Genomic DNA, 13,036 nt, shown 5'->3' on the forward strand with positions numbered 1-13,036 from the left:
CTGATGAAACAAGTTACTATTGTCTGGATTGTAAATATAATTTTGTGTCTTTTTGAAGTTACAGTTAAAGCTTTCTTTTAAAGCTTAGCAAAAGAATGTGACACAAAATCTAATTCCGTATCCACAAGCCACTAAAATACCTAATAGTGCATTAGAAAAACTGGACATATCTGTTTTAATTCATGTGAAAGAAAATACAGAATACTTTAATTGCATTTTCTCTGTATTTGTCATCTGCTTTCTAATGTGCATGATGTGTTTTAATATTAGATTGATTATTTGAAACATATTTTTTTCAGTGGAGCATACAGCCTTCGTTATAATTCTGTATTTATATATTACTGATTCCACTATTCTGGAACAAGACTGAGACACTGTCATAATGCATCCCAAAACTATAGCTCTTTCTTGTCCACAGTTTTTCAGGCTTTACTGTTAGAAAGTATGTGTTGGCAGAGGACATTTAAAAATAATGGAGCCTTTTAAAGTTTTGAAGCTTCAAAAATTATGTAGCTTTTATGTTATTTTAATATTGTTCCCCCAAAAAGTAAAGGTGTGTTTAAAGCTAGGTTTTTAGTTCCACAAAAGTTGTATTTGGTTGCATGGATTAATTTAGCAGTGAACCTCTGGCAATTTTATGGAAGTCTCTGTAAATATTACAGGGTCCACAAGGGCTTCTTGTTGCATAAGCTTAAAAAAAGCCCACATCTTGTTTCATAAGCACTAAGCAGTAGAAACATGTTTTCTGTGTGACAGAGTGATGTAGGAAAGAACTTGGGGTCTTTTGATGACAAATGTATCTGTTTGTCCATAATTTGTAAAATAAGCTTTCCGAATAAAGTAAGAACTTTATAACTGTATAACCACAGAGTTATACATGTAATTGCTGTTACCTTTGTAAAGTTTTCCTCTTGGTTCCTGAGTAAATAACACAGGCAAGCCCAGTTCAGTTTGGGTCATATACCTGCTAAGTTCTTAGGAACCACAGTGATAATGAAATGAGATAGCAGGAGCATTTTCACTACAGATGCATTTTGGTTTCTTATCCCCATTGTCTCCAAAGACCTTTTTCCAAGGGAAATTCTCTATGTCAAATCTCTTTGCAGGCAGCCGAACAATTCCAAGGGTGCCTTTGTGTAGTCAGGCACTTACATGCCTGACACGTAAGCCAAGACCACCCAGGCAGTCCCAAACCTGGTATCCACACTCCAGCACTTTAAAGGTGTAGAGGTTGTATAAGTAAAGACAGATGCCTAAAGTCAGCCTTTGGTAAAACCTGCATAATTTGTTTAATTTTTAATACCTACAGTGTTAATAGCATACTGATGTATTGCTTCAGTTTCACGTGTTTTTTGCAAGGCCTTCCTTCTCCCTTTCTTTCTTGAGAATATATTTAATTTTTTACATACTCCTACTATACTTTTGTCAAACGGGGGGTTAGAATGGAAGGTGTTCAGCAAGTACAGCTACAGCTTTGGAATTTTCCTGGGCCCAGCAAGCAGAGCAAAAATGAGGGAAATTTGCATTGGTCTTGACACTTGGTTAGGAAAGAACAGGGTTTGCTCTTTAAGGATGGATAGGGTTTTTTCCAGCTGGTTGGTCATTTGCATCTTATTTACCAAGTCTGCTTGTGTTTTGTGAGTGCAAGATACTTGTCATTGGAGCTCTGAAGGGGAAGCTTCCTGTTTATGGTAGCTGCTAGTCTGTAGTTAACTTCTGAGCTGAAGCAAGGGTCGAGAGTGGCTGAAGGAAAAGGCTGAAAGACGAGGCAGCGAGTCACCAAAAGGAGCAGATGGCTTAAGTGAGTATTTTGGGGAGGGTTAATACTTTGTTTTCTCCTGTAAAGGGTAGCTGATGATGTTGGGTGAGTCAGCACTGGGAGTGGAGCAGAGCAGGGGAAAGCATATGGATGGATGCAGAAGTTGTGGTATTTTCACCACCTTTTCAGTATGTTAACATTAATTTCTGTGAAGTATAATGTGGCAAAGTTTATGAAAGAACTATGACCAATAGTCAGAAGATGAAGCTTGATGTTTTTATGAGATGAAGGAGAACATTAAGGAGGCTACATAATTTGCTAAAGATTTGCTGACATCTGCTAAATAAACCTAGCTGTAGGGCATATGACTGGCAGGAGAATTACTGGAAGAAGCATGGAGCTAAGGGAGCAGCTAGACTATAAGAGCAGTAGAACAGTGAGATTGACCTGGTGATTATAAAATATGCAGAGGCAATGGACAGAAACAGAGGTAGGGCAAGGAAAATGAAAATACCAAGTTAGGCAGAGCGTGGAGGGGTCAGGCTGATGTGTGGGATTTTGAGAAGGAACTGTCATAGCTGAGAAGAAATTGAAGAAAAAAGACCTGAAAATCACAAGACCACCAGAAAAGGGCTACCAGAAAAGGTAGCCCTGAGTGTTTAGAGTTTCCTGAAAGGCACTTTTCCATTCATTCTCCTCGGTGAATCTGTCTGTTGGGAATTAAGGTACAAGATGGGTAGTACATGCTGGACTGTGGCAAGAGTGGGAAAGACGGGAATGCATGATAATATCAGATTTCCTGTGGCATAAATCAAGTCAACCTGTGGGGAGCATTCAGGTAAAAAGGAGCCTAGAGTGGATGGGTGCCACTGGAGTCCCAGAGCTACTAACTAGGGATTGACTGTGGCAGACTGACTAGCTCCTCTAGACTGAGAAATGAGAGAAGACGAGGAAAGACTTGTCTAATCTTCCTGCTTACAGAACCAAAGAGGGACATCAAGTGTACCAGCATACCAGAGAGCATGAGGGCAGTAGAGGAGGCTAAGAAGGGGCAGAGAGGAGTATTGGTAAGTGCATAGTAAGTGGTCAGGTAGCACAGCAGTAATACCCAATGTGTTTTACTAGGGAAGGTTCCTGGGAAGCAGCTGGATGTCTGGTTAGCAGTGGCAGAAGACTGGAAAACAAAATCAACAAGCTAAAAGTACTGGCACAGTGTATGAAAGCAGCTGTTGCACAGATGAAAGAAATAACGGTGGAACACGTGTGACTAGAACATTAAAATTGAAAACGTGCTTGTCAGAAAAGATAGGTAAAGGGAGAAACGCTGCATTGACATTGTGTATTGATTATATGAAAAACTGGGAAGAAGTGAGAAGAAATAGCATGGATAAAATGCTAGGTATGGGTCATGACTGTTTTGAGGAAGATGATTTACTGGGACCAGCGATGTTAGATTTGGATATGGACAGACCTATCTTCAGTGTTATTGAGAAGAGTGATCCTGGTGGAATTAAATAGTTGCTAGACAAACAAAAATGTAACTCTGTTTTCAAGATGGTTTTGATAAATAGTGAATATCTTGCTCTTTTGAAAAGAGAAGGCTTGCTTTGTTTTTTTGTTTGTTTTGGGGTTTTTTTCCCTAAATGCGCTTGGATCAGGAGATTCTTCAGATGAAATGGAAGGAAAAAAATGCTTGTGTGGAGTTGTGATTTTACAGGCTAAGGAGCAATTTTTTGAGAAACTAATTAAACAATTTAATCTGGAGTAAAGAGATTAAGAATAGAAAGGGTTTGAAGATGATTTACCATGTATTTATCTCATGCAAAAAGCTAGCTAAAAATTACATTTTAACAAAAGGGACAAAGCCCTGAGGGAAAGACTTCAGACCTAAATGGATAAATAGCAAATTTAAAAGGGGTGTTACACGTACACAGAGAAATTAAATAGGATTACATTGCAAATAAGCTCCATCTGAAAGACCAGAAACTAATAGAGGTATAGTAGCATTTTGAGAGCCAGATCCTACCTCTGTACTTAGTGTAAGAAGAAAAAACTCCATCAGCCATAGAAAAAGAGTAAAAATCATGAAGAGATTAAAATTGAGGTAGGCTTAAAATCAAAGTTAGTATTTTACCATCAAGACCGTCATGATGTTACATTTAATGTTGAACGTGGAGGGGAAGCAGGGAAGTGCAATGGGAATGAGTGCAGTATGGAAAAGACATTCAAGGTTTAACAAGGAAACAAAGCTTAACAAACCTCGTACTCAAATTCATGGATAATTACCAGCTGAATGTGGTTTATGATTGATTAGTAAAGTGGACAAAGCTCTAATGTGATCTTTTTTGAAGTAACGTGCTGTGCTTATCCCAAACATAGGGTAGCTATTGCGCTTTCTTAGTTTTTTACCACAGTCTACGGTATGAGATGGGGAGAATGACTTTTAGTTTCTAGAGCTATCTTTTCCTATTCTCATCTGACTATAATGTAGTCTTTGCTTGTGATATAAAATTCCATCCCAGTCATCTACATAGTTGTTGTTTCCAGACTAGATTTGCGTATCTCTGTACTCTTCATTTCGACTTAGTAACTTGGTATCTATGGCAGCTCAAGCCTTGGGAAAGCTTATGTTACATGGTTGGGGCTTTTGATCCATTGAGCTTAGTATTTTTTAAATGCTGCATACACAAGAAATCGTATGTCACTTAGAGCGATGAATTTTAGTTGGCTTGTGCCATACTTCTGTTTAGGAACTTTGAGTCGGGAATTTGGGACTCTAGTTAAACAAATAACACGTCTTTTGACTATGTTGCAAAGATGTGCAGATTGCACAGATTTTTTTCCTGAGACAGTATTTATGCTGAAGATTATTAATGAGAAAGAATGTTCATTTGGCAGTGTTGTCTTTTCCGTTTTATTGATTTATAGTTCTGTGTTTGGTCATTAGGTATGGAATAAGGTTAGGATTCTGATTATCCTCCTGCTATACAACCCTCTTCTTTTTTTCAAGCATTATTCAGAAGCGTAGAATTCAGCAATCTTCTAGTAACTTACTTTCCACACATCACTGGTATGCAGAGCCATCAGAGCTTCTTGTTTTTTCAACGTACGAAAGTGTATGAACCATGGATTTTAATAGCTTAAGTTTATCAGCATTTATTCTTTTTCAGGGAATGTCTAATATTCATGTTCTACCTATAATTTTACTTTTTATTTGAACTGTGAAAGAGTACAGTATTTGCTTTAGGGGGAGGGAGAATTCAACTTGGTAGTAGTCCATTCTCCTACAATGTCACTTACATTAGGCTTTTCTACATAAGAGAGGTAGAAAGGAGATGTGACTACAAACTTTCCAATAAAATATTTTGCTTTTGAAAAACTGTTTTCTTTAAATTGCAGTTTTTCTTCTGGAACAGTGGAAATACAAGAAATTAAAAGTAAAAAATGGGTTAAAACATTTTCTGTCTTCCATCTTTTGTTCTCCCCAAAAACCTATTTTACAGGAAAAATTTAGGATTTTCTGCCTTTATTCAGGCTTAGGGCAATTATTATTTTTCAGAATTTCCCATTGTAATTTACTACCTTGTCCGGTCTTGTAAAATGGTTACCTGAGGAATTGGACAATTTTTCATTTAATTTTTGCTGTAACAGAATATAGAAAAATGTACTTCTGCAAAGTATTAGAACATTTCAGCAGTACTAAAACAGAATGTGATTTGTTTTATAGTTTACAGTCAACTAAACTCTTTAATTAATGTTTTAAAGATGTTGTTTGAATCTGACTCCTTTTGGACTGTTCACAACTGTATAAAGGAATATATTTTTATTCGTCTGTCCCTTTCTTTACTCTCAATACACCTCAGCCATTTCTAGGGGTAGATTTCTGGATAATCTCTGGGAACAGGTCTCTGGAGATAATTTTAAGAGAGAGAATGTGAAGATTAAACATTTTAAATATTAATATTTAAAATGAGGAGGCTGAGCATGGATGTAAAAGCTAAAATTATTGTTACCTGTTGTGATTTTTTCTCATTAAAAGAATGAAGCACCCAGTAAATTCCATTAAAGTCAGTGGCAGTTAAAAGTGCTTGACAGTTTAAATCACATAATTGATTATTTTAATTTTACACAAATATTATTTGCGTTCTTGATAAAGATCAGATAGGTAGCCAATAGCTGCATTTAGAGAGATATGTATATATATAGAGAGAGAGAGAGAGATCATATCCAACCTTTCCTTTTGTTTGGGAATCTTTACATTTTCTGCGTTCGTCTTCCATGCTGAGAAAATTCTGAGACTCTCTCTATCTCTTTCTGTAAATCATTGACTGAATTATATGTGAGACTTGGAGAGATGAATCATGTGAAGGCAGATAAGTTAATATTCCCTAATTTGTATCTCTGGCCTTAAATTTATTTACGTTTTAAATGTGCAGTTTTAGTGATTATTAGTATTTGAAAGATTTTCCTCCTTATTTTAGAATTTCTGACTGACTTTATGGCTGTATCTACCTTTAAACCGTTATTTTTCCTGCTGTTGAATTTTGATTTAATTAATTTGATAGTAGATTTACAGAGCACAAATTATTGCTGCACTTTTACTATGCAAAAGTTGTTACTGTCTTCCAAAGGGTTTCAGAATAGTTCAACAGTTTCAGAGCAGCCACAGTTCTCCCAAAATGAAAAAAAGCCTGAACTGAATTGTACTCCCTGTCATAACAATTTTTTCTGTATTAGAGCCGTGTTTCTCAAAGCGTTGCATGTCTTTGCTTCTCTGTTTTAATAAGAAATTTCATATTTAAAGCACATCAATGTTATCTTTGTCAGGAAAAGCTAGCGAAAGAATTGAAATGCATTAGACAAATCGCTTCATTTGGCACACATTTACTCTTCAGTCTTCTCTCTTACAGAGCATTCTTTTGAGATGCTACACTGTTTGCTTTGGATTTTAAATTTGGTTCTTAGACCTGTTATGGGCACTTTGAAATTTGAATACCTTCAAAACTTTTTTTAGTTATTATTAGTTGTAATGAAGAGTTTTTACATAAATGTTTGTTAAATTTTCTCACAGTAGGGTATTGTCATCTTAATAAAAAATACAGCATATTATAGTGTAAGCTTGCAGTCATGTCATGTTATCTTTAATATAATTTCTGTGTTACGTCAAGAATACTTAAGTCCTGAATACTTTGAAATTTTTTTTAGGTAAATTAAATCTAAATACTAAATCAGAACACACTTTGCATCTACAGGCGCTTGCAGACCAATTTGAAGATGCAAATACTTCAGTATCGGAACGCATGAAGATTTTCTACTGTTGTCAGGTGCCGCCACGTTGGGCCATACAGGTGTGAAGCAACCCCATATGAAACTTTATTTAAGAGTCTGTGATTCTCATTATTTTTGTTACTGAATGACTCCAAAGCTGAGATAGTACGATATGGTCATGCACTGAAACACTGTAGAAATAAAGATGTAGCCTAACACCACAATAGGTTTTCTGGAAAGAGATCAAATTCTACAGACTGTTTGGCTTTCAGAAGCCTTGTTCTGTCATACACAGAAATAATTGCTTGTAGTGCAGTTTTGCTTTATTTTCCTTTTTCCTTCATTCAGAAATGGACAAAACAACTTTCAAACTTCCAGCACACCTCCTGTAAAAGTAATCCTAACACTATCTTACTGTTTATTACTGTTTTACTGTTATTACTATTACTTGCGTATTTCTCCATCATGTAATGAGTGTTCACTTGGAGCTGCTTTCTGGAAGTGGATCACAGTCAAAGCAGCCATGTCAGGAGTCAACGGTGCATTGAAGAAATCCTGGAGCTGAGACATTTTTTATTTTCCTAGGCATGTGCCTTTTCCATAGTGTAGACAGGATACTTTTCCCCAAACTATGCTGTTTATCTTGAACATAAACTTTCTAACAACAGAAATCTACACATTAGAGTCTTATCTGATGATGGCGTATTTAACAACCAACTTGAGAAAACTGTTTACATTAGATATCTCCAAAGGCATGCATGTTGTTTACTTTTAATGTTGTTTTATTCCTTTTTGATTTCTAACCTCAGTGCATATTGCTTTAACCATCGTATTTGCTCCTAGCATTCTCCAGTTATTCCGCACAATCTTTCAACAGGCACTTGCAATAAAACTAGCAAATGTGGTTTTCATTTCCAGTTGTCAGAGTGGCACTTTTCAATCCAAGCCAATTTTCCAAGCCAAAGATAGAAATGCTAAAATAGAGATTTATAATGGAAGATGGCTGCAGTCTTCCAGTTATAGTAATAAAGAGGCCTATATAAATTTTACCAAATTTGACTCTGAGTAAATTTAATTAGCTAGAAATGTGATTTAACTCCAGACCCTGGAAAATATTTTTTCCCCTAAGCAATTAATATGAAGCTAACAACTAATTACTTTGTTACAGACTTTCACAGTGGTTGTGATATATTTTTGTCAAAGAACTGTGGCCAGCCTAATTTTATGAATACTGCCTCTATTTGTGTATGGTCACTCCTCAGATTTGTAACGGGTGCCGAATCCAAGCCTATAAAGAGAGCTCCATGACATCTACGCAGAACTTCAGGGAATCTATTCAAGATCAGCAAAAACACTGGAAAGGGTCACTGTATGGATAACATAGCATGATTAGGGGCCCTTTTATACAGTATACCCTCATTTTTTTTGCAAACCAAATGGTGTATTTCTTGCATGAAGAAATGATAAGCTTATTTACTTCGAAGTCGAAAAACTGTATGTGATTTTAATCTCCTCTTAAAAAATAAACAAAAGACCAAAGACAACTTTTCAAAGTCATGAAAACATACCTTGTTTATGTTTAAATGGAAAGAATTACTCATTTATTTTTATAAGGGTGCTGAAATAATAGATTGAATTTGAAATAACAAAGCGGCTGGCTTATCGATGAGGAAAACTCAACTAAGGAGTTGAACGTGAGCTCAAATCCAGTACTGTTTGACGAAAAACTAACATCCTTTGGCAATGACCGTTTGGGACAGTGGTTATTTACACTTGGTAGGGTGTACCTAGCAAAATGATACCAGAACCTTTCTCTCCATGTGTGTGATGTACCTCCCCAGGTACAGATTACTATGGCAAAGGATTGCTAGAAGAGACTTTAATGCCTTCCTCAGCTTCTCTTTCCCACTCTCAGCTTTCCCAACATAATGCTATAGCTCCTCTCCAGCCGCACATGCCACGTACCTGATTTAAGGAGTGGAAGTTTGACTCTGTCAATTCATCCTCCACATGTCTGCTTAACTTCTTGTATTCTATTGTAAAGTAGTTCAGAGACGTTAAGTTATTGACATGAACTTGAGTCAAATCAGAACAATTATTGCTCTATTGATTTTTTTTTTGAGATGTTTATATATTTCTGAGGCTCCAGCTAGAGATTTCAATAGAATAATTTCATATTCTCTATGCCTGCCTCTTGGTAATGTCAGAAGTCCCCCTAATATCTTTCAAAAATGTAGTGTAGTATGTACCTAACTATTTTCAATTATCTGGAATTTCTTATCTTTCCAGCGTCAACTTGCAAGCTTACTCTTTGAGCTAGGGTGCACCAGCTCAGCCTTGCAGATATTTGGGGAGCTGGAAATGTGGGAAGATGTAGTAATCTGCTATGAAAGAGCAGGACAGCATGGAAAGGTAAGAGAAACTGGTTTTCACAGCTGAGATCCTGAAAAGGGACTGCCTGACTTGAACTGTCAGTTCACTTAACGACATTCACCTCTGTAAGGCTACCATGAGGAAATTCTGATAAGAAAAATGGACACATGGCAAAAGAGTCTGTCATTACCTCTAGAATACTAAAAGAGATCTGAGGTAATGAGCCAAAAAAACCAAAAAGAGAAGTTAGTAGATAAGAAATAACTCAGAAGGCGAGAGGGTACTTAAAGCGGATAGATTGCAAGAAATATTGAGAAAACTTTATGTCTGGATTCAGAGAGAAGATGGTGACAGTGATTCTTGAAAACAGCTAAGGAAAATTAAGTTAGCAACTGTGAATGTGCAGCAAGGTATAGTGTGGGTGTTTCAGGAAGGCTGTAGCAGTCATGATGGGGAGATGCTGAGGTTGTGGGTAAGGACTTTGTCTGGAAGGGAATCTCAGTTTTCATTCCCACTTGATTTCAAACTGCTTAACTGTAGTTGTTACAAACGCATTTAACAGAACAACGTCAGTGCTTGGTGTGTGTAATTATTTAATGCTAAAATATCATTAAAATTGAGTGACTTCTTGAGATTGAAAGGCTTTATCTATTCTGTGTGTACAGTGATGTTTTCTTCAAATTCATCATCATTTCTTCAGTGCTGCTGAAGTTTTGTGACCAGTTCCAGGCAAAAAGTATTTAAAGCCATCGTGTAATTCTACGTATAAATGGCAGAACTGTTTAAAAACGCTGGTAGCAGACTGTAGCAGCCTTCCTGTTGTTAGTTGTTTTGCTGTTACTATTAGAGCAATGAGAGGAGAATTTTAGAAAACGATACCTGGAAGCAATGACTACTCCTGTGTAATTTCAGCTGCGTTCTTTCTGGTGCAATCTCTCACACAGAGTATGAGAGGAACTTATGCTGTCAAACCTTGTATTCAGTGTTTACATAGCTTTCAGAAGTACTGACTTTTAGACAAAAGTATGTTCTTTATTGTTTTTTTCCCCCTCTGCCTGACTGTTCTCTTCCTTTGGTTGATATCTTGGTTGTCATTAAATATATGAATGTGTATATGCCTGTATGAAGACCTAAGCGCAAAGGCTGTGTTTATACTAACTTAAGTTTGCAGAGTAGAGAGCTATAACTTCAATTAATAGAAAACATCTAGATTTTCTCATACTTGCCTACTTTTTCTCATTGTCATACACCGATGCCTAGATTCTGGTCATTATAAACTGACAGAGGGGTTCCAGGCCAAACTCTGTGTCACATTATGCATGCCTTGGGGAATGGTATGCTAATATCAGAATCCTTTCAGTACAGTAGAGAAGGAGAGGTCAGTATTTTCCATTTCCTGGAAATGCATTCTGTCCTAGTTACATTCACAAACTGCCCTTAGGGAGTTACGAAAATGACACTCGGAGAATAGGACAGGATATCTGACGCAGGAAACTGGTTAGAAATGGTTTCAGAATGAGTGTCTGTGCTACGCTTTGAAAAACAGAAAATGCTCTGTAAGTGCTACATAACAGTAGGGCTGAAACAAAGTTACCTTCAGATCGGAAAAAGTCAGAAAATTAGCAACATTTATTTGTACGCTAAGGGGCGTGCTCCTTGTCAGAGGGCTTTCAGAGTCTGAACTGTTTGTGTTTATCAAAAAGGTTTTAATTTTTTTTAAGCATGGTAGTTATTCTTTTGGAAGTCCATTAGAAACTACTGGTGCGATATATTGTTCAGTGGATGTTGACCTCATTAAAGAACTTACTCTGTACGTGCCTAAAAGAACAAACTGTTTTAAAAAAGTTTTGCGTGTCTTCCACTGACAACCGCTTTTATATGGAAAAGAATAATTTAAAAACTGAAAAACCTAATAAAACAGCCAGATATCAGAAATAGCAATGATTTTGGTGAGTACTTAAACACTGAAGTAATAATAGGTTACTTTCTTCTGTTTCTGAAATACACGTTGTTAAAGAGACAGATATGTATATATGGCTATGCAAAGCTCCATACTTGGGAAATACGTATTTCTGTCAATTATAACAGCAGTATAAATTTTGCTGAGTAAGGTGTCACTAATATTTAATAGACTTTTTTGTGGATCTTTTGACTATTACTAGATAAGACTCTTTACTCATTTACTTCATAATTTGAATATAATTAGTAGAAACCGCTATGCTAATGTGAGCCGATGGAAGAGTAACAGTGCTAAGCAGTAAGTAAAGCAGGACACAGTACAAAAAGAACATTATAAAATCTGAGCACGCCGTATGTTGATAGTCTCTGTCCGGGTCATTCCAATGTTATAATTGTTGTATTCCTCTAGCAGAGCGGTTGAAAAGCAAACACTAATCTCATTGTGCGTAGTGAAAACTGGTGTTGAAAAGTCAGATTCTCTACTGTGTCCCTCTCCCTTTTCCTTTGACTGTGAGCGAGACCCAGAGATCTTCCGAGAATTATTTACAACAGACAGCTTTATTTAGTTAAGGCATAAGAGATCTCTCAACCTCACCTGAAATAGAAAATATAATAAAAATGGCTCTATTTCCCTGCCTCCCAAAAAAAGAAAAAAGAAAAAGAAAGGATGAACTGGAGACAGGAGTTTTCAGTTTATCCAGTTGAAGTGAGGACTTTCTCCCTTGCAGGAACTCTAGAGCACTGGAGCTGTTGACTGTTGCTGGATTCATGAGAGCTGCCTTTTAGCATCAGCCTGATATTCTGTCTCGTAACACTGTTTTCAGCTCTCTCCTTATCCCCATAATCTCCTCAGAGCAGGGAAAACAGAATGGTATGCAGCCTGGTTTTAGATTAACATACCCAACAAAGCACCTTCCACAACATTAGATGAGATAAATTTATGAATGAAAATATCCACAAATTTCTCAAAACATTTGAGCAAGGAAACACAATTATAATAAGAACTCAGAAGCCTAGCTTTAAATTCAGGAAATGCTTCCCAGAAGTAAAGTCAAATATAGTGCTGTCCTGATTAGCACATGAGATAGTTCGAGAACTTGGTTGATTTGCACTACACTTTGAAAGCAGGTGAGCATTCCCTATATGTAGCTACCAAATCTTGAGAAAGAAGAGTAAATGACTTGCCCATGGTCATGCATGAAGTTAGAGAGAAAGATGAAATTACAGCTTAAGGAGTTCTCCTTTTCTCCTCTCTCTCACTACCTCTTTCCATGATCATATGTTCTTCTTCTTCATGCTACTTCTCTGGTAGCCTAGGAAATACTGTCCAAATAGAAAAGATGAAAGCATTTTAGGAATTTCTTTAAACTAACAAAGGACTGAATTATTGGATAATGAAACGGATAGGTCTTTGTAAAGAGCGGGGCTTGTGGAGGCTCTTATGAGACAGGTAAAATAAAAGGCTGGGAACTGGTAGATGGGACAGGCAAGTGAAAGTTCAAGGTTGGGTAGCCAAATGCAGAAAGATTCTTAAACCTGTTTTCCAGGATTCTCTGTAGTGAGTAATGAAAAGTCACTGTCTTTTATTTAAACCAGAACTTTCTTTAAGGATTGTGGGTTTTTGTGAAGCACTGCCTATTTAATTCCCGTATCAGCTGTAGTAGTCCAGAAAGCAAG

General features: G+C 36.7%; 1 protein-coding gene across 3 annotated transcripts in view; it reads left to right on the forward strand.

Annotated features, from left to right (window-relative positions):
- TTC27 (tetratricopeptide repeat domain 27) overlaps positions 1 to 13,036 on the forward strand; it is a 135,886-nt gene that overhangs the window by 89,887 nt on the left and 32,963 nt on the right. For all 3 annotated transcript variants that reach the window (XM_068939405.1, XM_068939406.1, XM_068939408.1), the window contains 2 exons: positions 7,012 to 7,107; positions 9,317 to 9,439. In XM_068939405.1, the coding sequence (XP_068795506.1) occupies positions 7,012 to 7,107; positions 9,317 to 9,439 (219 nt within the window). The remainder of the gene's footprint in view (positions 1 to 7,011; positions 7,108 to 9,316; positions 9,440 to 13,036) is intronic.

Source organism: Struthio camelus, chromosome 3 (assembly GCF_040807025.1).
Source record: "Struthio camelus isolate bStrCam1 chromosome 3, bStrCam1.hap1, whole genome shotgun sequence".
NCBI lineage: Eukaryota > Metazoa > Chordata > Aves > Struthioniformes > Struthionidae > Struthio > Struthio camelus.